Genomic DNA, 13,138 nt, shown 5'->3' with positions numbered 1-13,138 from the left:
CAGAGTCATCAAAATCTGGTTAAAGTGACTTCAACAAAGAGGAGAACAAGAAACAGGTAATAAAAGCATCTTTCAAAGTGATTATTTTTGTTGACATTAAAAAGCACCTTTTAATTCAAGCATAATGTTTACATGGAAAAGTAAACAGAATCAGTGAACTATCACAAAATGAACATGTAGGTTCTTTCAAGGAGTGTTGCTTACAAGAAAGCAGAAAGATGCTGCGTGTGAATGGATATGTGGTACCAAGAGGAAGTCTTTGTTTTCTGGGGAGATGGAGGTAAGAACAGCACTTTGTGCATGAATCAGAAATGACCCGATAGGGAGTAAAACCCTGGAGACGTGGGGAAAGGCAGCTGCTAAAACATCGACCGTGTAGACGGCTGGGGTCTTTACTGTTACTGTAAACAGCCTGCCTCACTGGCACACAGACCTCCCAGGCTGTCACAGGATAGGAGGCAGCAGGGGAAGGGAGCACAGCGGGTGACGGACGCTGTGGACCTTTCCACAGCACCTCTGCGTCCTCAGTGAGGAAGGAAGCAGGCTGTCGGCTTAGGTGAGGACCAGAGCACCAGCTCCTGAGCCCTCTGCCTGGGGGAAGCCCAGCCTGACCACTTAGTCCCCGTGATCTCAGGCAAAGACTCAGCTTCTGGATGCGGAGGTTTCCTGACCTGAACGTGAGCTCATGACAATGTGCGCTCAGTCTGACTGCCGTGGGTATGAGAGGAGCTATCAGCAAGGCGCTCAGCGGCGCTTGTCCTCAGAGGCGGATGGAGGTGCTCGAGGTTTCAGGACAAAAAGGGAGGGGGGCAGGAGTCTGCAGCAGAGAGAGAAAGTCAACAAAGCAGGACGACAGAACCGAGAAGAGTTGCGGGCTTCCAGGAGATGAGCGGTCACGGTCCAGCAAGGTTCAGGCACAGCTGGCCTGGGAACTGGAATGTGCCAGACAAGCACGAAGACGGAACAAGGGGTTACGATGAGCCATGGAGGCCAAGCCAAGTGAGGAAATGATGCCAGGTCAGAGGTGAGGGCTGGGGAAATGGAGGCAGATTCATCGGCTTTTAGTGAAAATGCAGAAATCCCAGCGAGGGAGATGCTCAGAGTGTGGCCTAAGGGGGCTGGAACTCAACAGGCCAGGGTACTGGAAGGATCTCCTTCAAGGATCTTGAATCATAAAGACACATCACAAAGTAGAAGTTTTAGAGAAGGTCTTACGAGCCAAATGTAAAAATTCTCAGTCATCTCTCCCTGTAACAAGGAGAACTCAAGGTGGGGTGGTATGGAAACTGAACTTCAAGTTGTCTGTGGCCCCTTTGCTTTCTTGTCATCTGTTTCCGGGAAGAAAGGAGAAGCAACAGTCTGGAAGCAGGTATGAGACGGTGGGTGGTCCACGGTCCCAGGAGGAGCAGGAGAGAAGGCATGTTCTCAGGAGAGGGCCAGGTCAGGGCGGGAACAGGGGGAGGGGGCATTCAGCAAAGACAGATGCGAAGGAAGGCAGTGAGTCCAGAGCACACGGGCACTGCAGAGAGCTGGGGAGATGCAGAAGGTGGTTCCAACTGGGGAGTGTACAAAGAGAAATGAGCTCAAGTACTCGGGTGTGACATTTCCTGTGAGTCCTGGAATCCCTTAAAATTATGTTTCGTAGCCTGTGTGGTTTGTTTTCCTGCCTAGACCCTGACTGGCATCTGAGGCAGTCTGGCATTAGTCCTGACAGTTTTTGAGGCAGACGGGGGTGGGATGGGTGAGGGGTGGGGAAGCAACAGTGAGGTTCCTCCTAAAGGAAAGAGGAGCTCGGGGGCCTTGTCTTCATCCCTGAATAAGGGCCAAGTAAAGGCTAAGGAGAACGACGTCCCTGGGGGAAGCCCCCCTCTGCGTCCCCTCAGACAGTGTGATGGGGGCCAGGTGTGCACTGGGCCCTCACTCTGGGGCCTGGACTAAGGTGGGGCACGCTCAGTACTTCCCCGGGTGCGACACTTGCAGGGGGAGCAAAACACTCTGTCAGCAAGACAAGCATGGAGGGACTTCCTGAGGGTCCAGTGACTGAGTCTCCATGTTCCCAGTGCAGGGGGCCCAGGTTCGATCTCTGGTTGGGGAACTAGATCCCACTTGCCACAACTAAGAGTTTGCGAGCCATGTATCCAGAGAAAAACATGATCCAAAAGGATACATGCAGCCCAGTGTTCACTGAAGCGGTTTACAGTAGCCAGGACATGGAAACACAGTCTAAATCGCCAGAGGAATGGGTAAAGATGTGGCGCATACAATGGAATATTACTCAACCGCTAAAAAGCGTGAAATAACATCATTTGCAGTAATATGGGTGGGCTTAGAGAGTGTCATCCTGAGTGAAGTAAGTCAGACAGAGAGGGAGAAATATCTTATGACATCCCTTATATGTGGAATCTAAAAAGAAATCATATCAATGAACTTACAAAACAGAGAGAGACTCACAGACTCAGAAAATGAACTGTGGCTGCTGGGAAGGAAGGCATAGTTAGGGACCTTGGAAAAGTTAAGCACACACTGCTCTGTTTAAAATGGATGACCAACAAGGACCTATTGCATAGCACACGGAACTCTGCACAACTTTATGTGGCAGCCTGGATGGGAGGCGAGTTTACGGGAGAATGGATACATGTAAATGTACGGCTGAGTCCCTTCAGCTGTTCATCTGAAACTATCACAACATTATTAATCGGCTATACCCCAATACAAAATAAAACTTTAAAGTTTCAGGGGAAAAAACGAGTTCTCATGCTGCAACTAAGACCTGATACAACCAAATAAACAAATATGTTAAAATATTTTTTTAAATATAAAGACAAGCATTTTAACACAATAGTTTTTAAAAATTACTGCAGGAAAAACCATGATGAACGAAACATCAAAAATGTAAATAAGAATGAGATCACAGTAATTTCAGAATTCGGCCCTACTCTATGTCTGACTCATCTTCCACTAAAGCCAACTGGTGAATGAAAAGCACAAGTTGATTCAAGCTTCTCAATAGCAATTTACTAAACCAAAAGAAATAGAAAATATCCCCCTATAGGTATACTTTCATGAAAGATTTTATGAACGAGACTCACCTGTTTTCCTCTTCAGGTTTACTTTCTCTCTGTGGCCAACACGTTTCAAGGAGGAGGTTAGCACTTTTTGTGTGTGTTTAACAGTTGATGTTTTAGACGCCACAGGAGAAAAATGGGTCCTTTTGACTTCTTGCACTTCCGAGCATTCTGTAACTCTTACCCTCACATTTTCATCTCCTGTGTGTCCCTCACTCTTTCTTTTACGAGCAACTGAAGCTACCTTGCAGGGAGGAGTTACTATGTTTTTTGAGCTCTTAGATCTGCTCGGTATTAAATCTCGAGTTGGAAGAAAAGGATGAAAATCATCTCTCTCTTTTTGATCATCTGTTTCTTTTTCACGGTCACCCACTACGACATTGAGACATCTTTTTGCCTTTGGTTTAACAGTCCCCATTTGGTTTTCTACAGCACAAGTGGGCTTTCTTTTAGTCACAGTGGCAGAAAGTATTGGGCGTCTCTTAATAGGTTTTTGACGGCTGTGACTAGAAATATCCTGAACTGCCGAAAATTTAGGCTGGTTCTGTTTTTTAAAAGTGTAAGAGTTTGACATCACTTCTAAAGCTTTGGATGCTTCAAAAGTAGCTTTTGGAGATTCTAACTCCTGACATTCAGAAATACAAGGTACAACTGCGTTTTTTCTCTCGTCTTGAGGAGGCTGTGAGTCCTGAAAACATCCAGTTGATAATGGCAATTGACATGTTTGCTGAGATATACATATATATGCCATATTATCTTTTAAAAATTGATTTGGGGAGAGAATTGGGTTGACGGACTCTGTTTCTAGATCCTCATTTAGTCCATAGTTATCATTTATGAAAGAATCTGGACTTAGAATTTTCCGACAGATTTCATGTACCCTCTTTGATTCCAAAAGCACAGGCCTTGTATTACCTTTCACAAACATATCTGGTGAGAGTGGTGAGAGGCACTTCATGAATTCTGGTTCATTATTAGATGCATGGCTATTATTCACAAAAGAATCTGGACTTAGAAAATGTCCTTGGCTTTGTGTGATGTTCAAACTTGAAGAATAATTTGGGGTAAGAGTAAGTTTACCATTCTCTTCAGTTTGACTATTAACATTGTCTATGGAGTCAAAGGAGGTTTCAGTTATGCCTTTCTCATTAAAATGAAAATCTTTTGCAGTGTTGGCACCGTCTGCTTTCTCCAGTTCCCCATTTTCAGAAGCAGGAAGGGACATGTAGGTCGTAGATCGACGAACATGAAGTGGCAAGCAGGTCTCCCTGTGGCACTCTTGGAAAGCGGGGCTGATAGGTGATATGGGGAGTTTATTTTCTTCAAGGATTAAAGGATTGCTTTCTGGTGGGGAACAGTTTCCATTTGTAGCCAGATTCTCACAGGCTTGTAGCGGGCTCCTAACTCTGTCAGCTTTGGGGGAAACATTAAATGTTTTATTCACATTTTGAATATTTGAAACCTTCTTGTTATGTCTTGAAGAGGCCGATCCTTTCTTCTTATTAATAGTATCCCAAAGAGTCCTCTGCAAAAATAAGCAAAACATACAGATTAAGCTGATAACTATTGAATACTACCTGTAAGCAATATTATTAATGTTACTTCAAGAGACCTGTGAACAAAATGATTTTACATATTATTTCCTAGAGTAAATACAGAATGATGAAAACTTATTACCTTTTTCTTTTTCGGCTCTTCTGCATTTCCTAGTAATATAGCTTGGTGTTTCAGAATATCATTTACAAGAAATGTCACGGTCTCTCTTACTCGGCCTCCTTTTAACGGTGTCCAGGTAATAGAAACAACAATTTTTTCTTTAGGCTATAACCAAAAGAACACATTTTAAATTACTATAACAGTAGTGACTTATAACAACACAAAGGTATTCTATATTATACACAAATGGGGCTTCCCTAGTGGCTCAGACAGTAAAGAACCTGCCTGCAATGCAGGAGACCCAGGTTCGATCCCTGGGTAAGGAGGATCCCTTGGAGAAGGACATGGCAACACACTCCAATATTCTTGCCTGGAGAATCCCATGAACAGAGGAGACTGGTGGTCTATTGTCCATGGGGTTGCAGAGTTGGACACAACTGAGCAACTAACACCCCCATCATCAACAGAGAGAATACAGTAGAGGAGTAATAATCGTTACTCACCAACATTTAACAAGTCAAATGTATCCTACCTCATTTTATTCTAAGGAAAAAGGCTACCAGTAATAACAAAGTTCACAACAAAATAAAATTATAATAAACTTTTAATTGTATATGAAAGCAGTGGAACAGAGAGTCTATGAATCACTTTATTTTAGTTCAGTGGTTTTTAAAAATTTAATCACATTATTTCCACTTTTTTAGACTATGTACAGAACTTCCATTTCAAATATAAATACCTTATATGAGAAAGACATTTTCAGAAAGAAATGTAAAGATGATCAGCTAAATTCCTTGCTCCCTACAAGCTTCTCTAAAGTCCATAGCACCATTATTGATACTCTAGGCCTAGTTTCAGGTATGATAACTATTCTGAACCTCACATCCCTAGGAAGCAGATACTGTCATGACACATGTTTTACAGATGACGTAATCAAGGTTCAGGAAGCTTTACGAATTCTGCAGCCCAGAGAAACAAGGAGTAATTTCAATTTTCAAATCTTAAAAAATACATTTCATGAAGCTATAGCCACCATGAAGAGTGCTTCTTCTGATGGATCTGGGAAAGGTAAATTGAAAACTTTCTGAAAGTGATCCACCATTCTGGATGCCATTAAGAACATTCATGATTCATGAGAAGAGGTCAAAATGTCAACATCAACAGGGATCTGGAAGAAGTTGATTTCAGTCTTCCAGAATGACTTTGAGGGGTTCAAGACTTCAGCAAATGTGCAGATGTGGTAGAAATAGCAAGAGAACTTGATTTTAAGAGGGAAGAATAAATCCCACTCCACAGTACATCTGTTTCTTTTACTTTAAACTTTGTATTCCTTTGCTTTTGTACAAGTTAAGAATGTTGCAGGTAACTTGAAACATACAGGAGAGCCCATTCTCAAGGCTCTGACCTTTAAGTGTTACACTTTCCCATTAAGATAGAGATTAAAAAGTTGTAGAACAGAGAATAGCATTTGTCCTATTAGGGGTTTATGGGAACATCATGACCTGACCTATAGGGACAGCTGCAAGAACAAAGGATTCTGACACCAAGAAGTTTCTACCAACCAACCACATACCCTGCTCTTAAAATAAAAAAAAAGAAGAAGAAGCTGGAATTCTAACTAGGGTAAGATGGTTCTTTGAGACACTAGTCCACTGTCTTTTTGGTCAGCTGAATTTCCATATAGTCACTGCTCCTTGCCCCAACAGCTCATCTCTAGGATTATTAGCCTGTTGCATGGTGAGCAATACAAGTGTGGACTCAGTAACAGATTTAGAAGTATCTGAGGATGTGACTGAAATGCTGCAATTTCATGATAAAACTTGAATGGATGGGAAGTTGTTTCTTACGGATGAGCAAAGAGAGGGTTTCTTGAGATGGAATCTACTGGTGAAGAGCCTGTGGAGATTATTGGAATGATGACAAAGGATTTAGAATATTACATAAACTTAGTTGGGAAAACAGAGCAAGGCTGAAGAGGAGAGACTTTTAATTTTGAAAGAAGTTCTGCTGTGGTGAAAATGCTATGAAACAGTACTGCAGGCTACACAGAAATTATTCGTGAAACGAAGAGCCAATCGATGCAGCACACTTCACTGCTGTCTTACATTAATAAATTGGCACAGTCCCCCCAGCCTTCAGCAACCACCACCCTGACCAGTCAGCAGCCACCAACATCAAGGTCAGACCTTACAACCACGAAACAGGTATAGTTTGCAGAAGGCTCAACTGATTGTTAGTATCTTTTAGTAGTAGTCTTTTTAGTTGAGATACATATATCATCTTCTTCAATATGAGGCTATAGTACACTTAAAAAATTACAGAATAGTGTATACATAAATTTTATATGCACTGGGAAACCAAAAAATTCATGTGACTCATTTTTCTATGATTTTCATTCTGTTGCAGTGGTCTGGATGAGAACCCACAATATCTGAGATCCACTTATACTTAATGGGCTTATCTTTCAAATTTCATTGTCACTGAGATTCAGATGAAATTGTCTGTTCAGGATAAATTCAAGAGTGTGAATTCTTACTACTTGCTTCTCAATTTATACATAATTTTTTTTTTTAATTTAAAAGGGGGAGTTCCTTCAAAAGAAGGAACTATTGAACAAATGGTTATTGAATGCCTAATGGCATACATAGTGCCTGACACAGAGGGGGCATATGTTAAATATTTAAGTGACAAAATTATTGAGTGAATGAAAAACACACATGGCCTCTGGTCTCATGGACACTATATTCTGCTCAATAAAAGAAATGACAAAATCTAAGTAAAAAGATAAGTTCAAAAATACAAGTTCCCAGTACTGTCATCAATGAAACCAAAAAAGGTTGAGAGGCACAGCAACAGTGAAGGGAACTATAATTTCTAACTGGCTAATCAGAGATTATAATAATTATATTTAAGCTAAAACAAAGTGTAAGAATGAGCTGGACACACAGAGCTAAGTGAAAGTAGCTCAGTTGTGTCCAACCCTTTGAGACCCCATGGACTGTTCATGGAATTCTCCAGGCCAGAATATTGGAGAGGGTAGCCTTTCCCTTCTCCAGGGGATGTTTCCAACCCAGGTATTGAACCCAGGTCTCCCACACTGCAGGCGGATTCTTTACCAGCTGAGCCACAAGGGAAGCCCAAGAAAACTGGAGTGGGTCGCCTATCCCTTCTCCAGGGTATCTTCCCAACCCAGGAATTGAACCGAAGTCTCCCATATTGCAGGTGGATTCTTTGCCAACTGAGCTGTCAGGGAGAAGCAGTTCAGAAGGTATCAACACATGCTAACCCCGGGAACCAGAGTGTTAGGGTTACAGTTAGGGTTGCCTCATAGGACAACCCCAGAGACAGACAGAGGACCAGTGTGGCTTAATAGTAGTGAGAAGGCAAATGAGCTGTGGTACATGAGGCTGCAGAGAGAAGCAGAGGACTGCTGTATGTCTGAAACCTCTCTAGCAGATCTAAACATTGTAAACATTACTTAGGTGTATATTTGGCTTTAGAGGTTTTGTTTTGCTTGTTTGCCTATTTTCTTGAAGGCATACCAAAATGAAGTTCAAGTCTTTTTATCCTTAATTGAAGGCTTAATCCTGTAACCTAGGAGAGTACACTGGGAAAAAAGATGCTCAAAGTGTTCCTCCCCTTTTCTCTTTCCTGCCTTCTCTTCCTCCATCCACTCTCCCATGAGGAAGTCCTTCTTTAATCTGTAACAGTCCATAGACTGAGGCACTGACAGCAAGTCAGTTCTGAGAGACACTTAAAAGGGATTTATAACTGATACCGCTTTTCAGACTGTGATGGTGATAGTCTATCTACAAAACTTGACTTTTTATGGAGACAAATACTCTCAGAGGTGTAAAAACTGGGATAAAACATGAAGCATTTTGCTTTTTCCCCTTGGTAATTCTTCATTTGGATTCCCTACCCATTTCCCCCTTGCTTTCAACCTCTTAGTAACTCAAAACAAATGAGGGAACCAATCTGTTATATATTTTCTTTTAAATACCTTCAGTAATGGCAGTCTATGTATCACTATTAATTTTTTTTTAACAGAAGCATTGCCGAGTGTCTGAGTTAAGAGTGATACTATTTTATCTGGATTCTAAGAGAGACGTTAGAAAGTCAGGATAGCAACTTAAAATGTGTACTGCATCTCTCCTCGGGGAGGAAATTTTTAAAAGCTGGGAATCAGTGAACAAAATCATTTGTCATTTCCCTCAAGTCCTAAGATTCTGCAGTCTTTGTTTACACACTCCCTTATTAGTGGCAAATCAGAAAATGATAGTTGTAGCCAGTGACAACGGAAGGTACATGGTTATTAACTGGATCTGGCTCGCCCCCTGGTGGCCGTAAGTGCAATGAACAGAACAGTCTCAGAAGCCCAGAGGTGAAGAGAGGGAGGGAAGAGCCAGGTTTGGGGCTGCTATTAAGCCAGTTCATCCAAGTCTTCCAGTCAGATCAAAATAGCATCACACTCACTGCAGATAGAAGAAAGATGGCTTGTTTTATTAAAGAAGTGCAAGTGGCCTCGTGTTAGTTTCTACTCATCTGTCGCAGAAGCTCATATTCCCATAACTGGCACCAATGAGTCTGTTAAACCGTCCAGTTAAATTATTCACACACCTGGCTACAGGAATCACTTTGAGGGGTTTGTGGAAAGTAAAGATGCCCTGGCCCTCCCCATGTCTTCCCAGGAGTGATGCTGAAGCAGGGTCCTGGTACCTGTGGTTGTTCAAAATTCACCAGGAGGTAACATGCAGCCAGGATGGACACAGAGCTGAACTCCATTCAGTGTGGTGGTGGTTTAGTTGCTAAGTCATGTCCAGACTCTTGAGACCCCGTGGACTGTAGCCTGCTAGATTCCTCTGTCCATGGGATTCTCCAGGCAAGAATACTAGAGTGGGTTGCCATTTCCTTCTCGAGGGGATCTTCCCGACCCAGGAATCAAACCCGGATCCCCTGCAATGCAGCCAGATTCTTTACCAACTGAGCTACAAGGGAAGCATTTACTGTGGCAGGTGGTGATTTTAACTGACTATCATTATGAAGACTCACACCCAAAAGACACACCCCCTACATGACAGCCGTCATGGGCAGATTCTAGCACACCAGTATTATCAAAGTGTTAAAAAGCATGATTTGGAGAGTAAGAGAAACCCAAACAAGCATTAAAAATTTTTTTTCCCTTTGTCCTCAATTTTATAAGCAGAATGTCTCACACAGTACCTGGCAAAAAGTAGGTGCATGCAAAATACAGTTTTTAATGTATCATGGGAAAAAATAGATAAGTATACAAAAAGAAAAAAAAAGTTTTTTCCTTGAAAAGGGCTGCCCATAAATCTGCTCTGCAAAAACTATCCTGAATGAGTCTTTTGTCCTTCATTCCTTTTCAGGCCTAGATACATTGTATTGTAGACCTATTTTTACAGTAACCGTAAAGTCACTCTCTGGCAGGTATAACATTTTATCTTGTGGTTCTTGAGATGCCATCTGCATACAAAAGATCTTGTTTAAAATGCAGTTTTCTGTATATAACCCCAGAGATTTGCATTAGCAAGTGTGGAGTGATGAGCAGAAATATCCCATATTACAAGTAATCCAGACAACTCTGATGTGAGTGGTTGAGGCATCTCAGAGACATGCTGCTTAGGTGTACGGTGACATGCTAATTCACCAAGGGTGTGTTTTAGATAAGGGATGTTCACATAGGTATTTTCTACTATTGTGCTTTTAAAAACTGCAGTCCTTGGACCAGAAGCAGAGGCATCACCTGGGAACTTCTGAGAAAAGGACATTCTAGTTGTCCTCTGCACATATGGAATCAGATTCTGAGTGGCCCCAAGTATTTTCCCCTTCGGTGATTCTGATGCCCTCAGATTTAGAACCACCAGTCTCCTCAAAACATCCCATCCTTCTTGGTGCCTATCTGATTCAGCTTCTCCTTGTTCTTAGAATTTCCCCTCATCCTCCTAACATATGTCTTTAGGAAGGAACCATGCCTCCTGTCTTTGAATCAATATAAGCGAAAGTGCACGGGATTTAAAGACCTGGATGAGAATCCCAACTGTGTCAAGCGCCAAGAATAAAACTATGTGTAAATGTTTTCCACCCTCTGAGCATATTTCCTCATTAAAAATTAAGAATGGAACATTTATTCAGGACACAGTCAAGATCTTTGCTTGAAGCTTTCTCTCATTTGAGCACCACACACAGCTTTAGCTGGCATTACTTCCAACTAATAAAAGAGAAAATAGAGACTCAGAAGACTGAAACGAGCTGCCTAACTCTGATCCACTGCACACAAACCCTTTGACAGTCGTGCCTTATCCTCTAATGTAAATAATGACTCCATGAGTTTGTTGTAAGGATTAAATAACGCAACAGACTCGAGAACAATTTGTAAAAGGTAAACATTATGTTTGTATGTATTATCTTAGTGGTTGAGTGGAATCAACACACCCAAACCTGAAGCTGAGGGAAACCAACAGCTAATAAAAGACAAGTTTTGTTTTAAAGCAGAAACCATCAAACATATGCTTTAAAAGAACACTTAACTTTTATAATATAAAAGTATAATTCTAAAAAAAAATTCAAAAACTTTAGTCCCACAAAACAAAAAAGAATAAGTAGAAGTATAGTGTAGATAGAAAAAACAAGTATTTGTTTTCCCACAAAAAGAAAAGCAAGCATTTATAAACTAGAGGGGAAGGGCAGGTTCTTAACTGTAGCTGAACAAGTGCTTAAGTCAATGGACCTCAGCTTAGAGCCTTGTATCACTGCTTTAGGAACTGGTTATTTAGACAAGGAGTGGGACTCTCAGCTAATTTTTTTTTTTTTCTTCTCACACTTTCACAGGTTCTAACCAATGGAAAGACCACTGCAGTCCAAATAAGGATGTAAATTCTCTAAATTTTGATGACAGGAATGGGAGCTTGACTGTGCCCAATGTAATGCAGAAAAGCTACCCTGGAAATCCTTGAAACAGCAGTCACAAAATTAAATTTGAATCACCATTAAAACTACACTACAGCAAAGGAAAAAACAAAAGATTATAATAATAAAGTGTGCATACTTGTTGAAAACACCCCTGAGAAAGTGTTTTTGATTTTGTTGCTATTTGGCCAAAATGAAGCTCACCAGAAGAGTAGTTACTCTGACACTCCATGGAGCCAGTTTCCCTTTAGAAACTAAAGCGCATATTAAGATGACTGACAGAAAGCAATTTAAAAACCCTACTCTCATCAGAATACTCCTGGCAATCTTAAATGCAGACAGGAAAATGGATAGGTGGATGAATAGATGAGAGATAAGAATATTAATTGTAAACGCGCCATCCACTCCTCTAGAACTGCCAATCTTCTCGAGGCCCTAAGTCAATGAGAAAAGCCTCTCTGTCACAGAAGGCAGGAATGTGCTCAGGATGCCCGGCGCGGGCGCTGTCGCTGCCGGGTCCCCGCCCACCCGGGCTCCTCTTGCCCCGGGGACAGGGCTCACCAGCGTCTGAGGGAATCACCCGGCTTTTACTCAGGTCCGCTCCTGCCCCTTCCGAGCCCGGCTCCCGGAGCGCGGCGGGGAGGCCGCACCCCGCTCCTACCTGCAGCACGAAGGCCCTCGGCCAGATCGTGAAGCCGCGTTCGGCGGCGGGGCCGCGGGACAGCCGCACGGCGGCCGCCTCCTCGTTGGGGTTGTCCAGGGTCAGGGGCAGCGTCCGCGAGGCTCCCAGGCGCACGTCCCCGAAGCAGAGGAAGGGCGACCTGCAGAAGTGGCTGAGGGACAGGACGGCCGGGGACGCCGCCTCCTCCTCGGCGCGGGGACCCCTCGGCCCCGCCCGCGGCCTCGGCTCCGGCGGGCTCCGCTCCCAGCAGCCGCGACCCCGCTGCCAGGTCGCCATCGAGGCCTCTGGGTGCGCCCGGCTGCTCCGAGCGGCCTCCGCAAGAACGCCCACCGCCTCCCCTCGAGGAGCTGTGGGGATCGAGAAAGAACTCGCCCCCTTTCTTGTCCAGTTGCTAGAACCCAGGAAGGCGTCCGGACGCACAAACTCAAACTGGAGAGAGAAGCGAACTGAGAAGGGGTTTTGCCCCGTTTAAAATTACGGCCTCCACCAATGGGCTTCCCAGGTTCCGCCCACCTCCAAGCGGGACCAATCGGTGAGCAGCAGTGCCAGCCAATGAGAAGCCGGCGCCTTATTTAAACGTGGCGGCGACGGTGACGGGTCGCTCTCGCTGAGGAGACGGCTATGGTAGCTGGGTCTCGGCTGCTTCTGAGGGCTGGAGCTCAGGCTCGGAATACGCCTTTCGGTTCTGTGAACAGGTTGGTGGAAGCGAAGAAAGTCACAGCACTTCCTCCGGAAAAGCAGCTGTCTTGGCGGTTGCCGGCACGGTCATTCCCTCACAGTACTTTGAGGGAGATCAATGTACTCG

General features: G+C 43.5%; 1 protein-coding gene across 1 annotated transcript in view; it reads right to left on the bottom strand.

Moving 5' to 3' along the window:
• Positions 1-12,772, bottom strand: part of ASPM (assembly factor for spindle microtubules) — a 62,187-nt gene extending 49,415 nt beyond the window's left edge. Inside the window, exons 1-3 of the mRNA XM_040263721.1 lie at positions 12,313-12,772; positions 4,743-4,886; positions 3,090-4,590 (exon numbers count right to left, since the gene is read on the bottom strand). Coding sequence (XP_040119655.1) covers positions 3,090-4,590; positions 4,743-4,886; positions 12,313-12,609 — 1,942 coding nt within the window. The 5' untranslated portion in view covers positions 12,610-12,772. The remainder of the gene's footprint in view (positions 1-3,089; positions 4,591-4,742; positions 4,887-12,312) is intronic.
• Positions 12,773-13,138: the final 366 nt, after the last annotated feature.

The sequence above is a fragment of the Oryx dammah genome, unplaced genomic scaffold (assembly GCF_014754425.2).
Source record: "Oryx dammah isolate SB20612 unplaced genomic scaffold, SCBI_Odam_1.1 HiC_scaffold_21, whole genome shotgun sequence".
Lineage (NCBI taxonomy): Eukaryota > Metazoa > Chordata > Mammalia > Artiodactyla > Bovidae > Oryx > Oryx dammah.
This window is presented reverse-complemented; position numbering and strand designations above follow the sequence as displayed.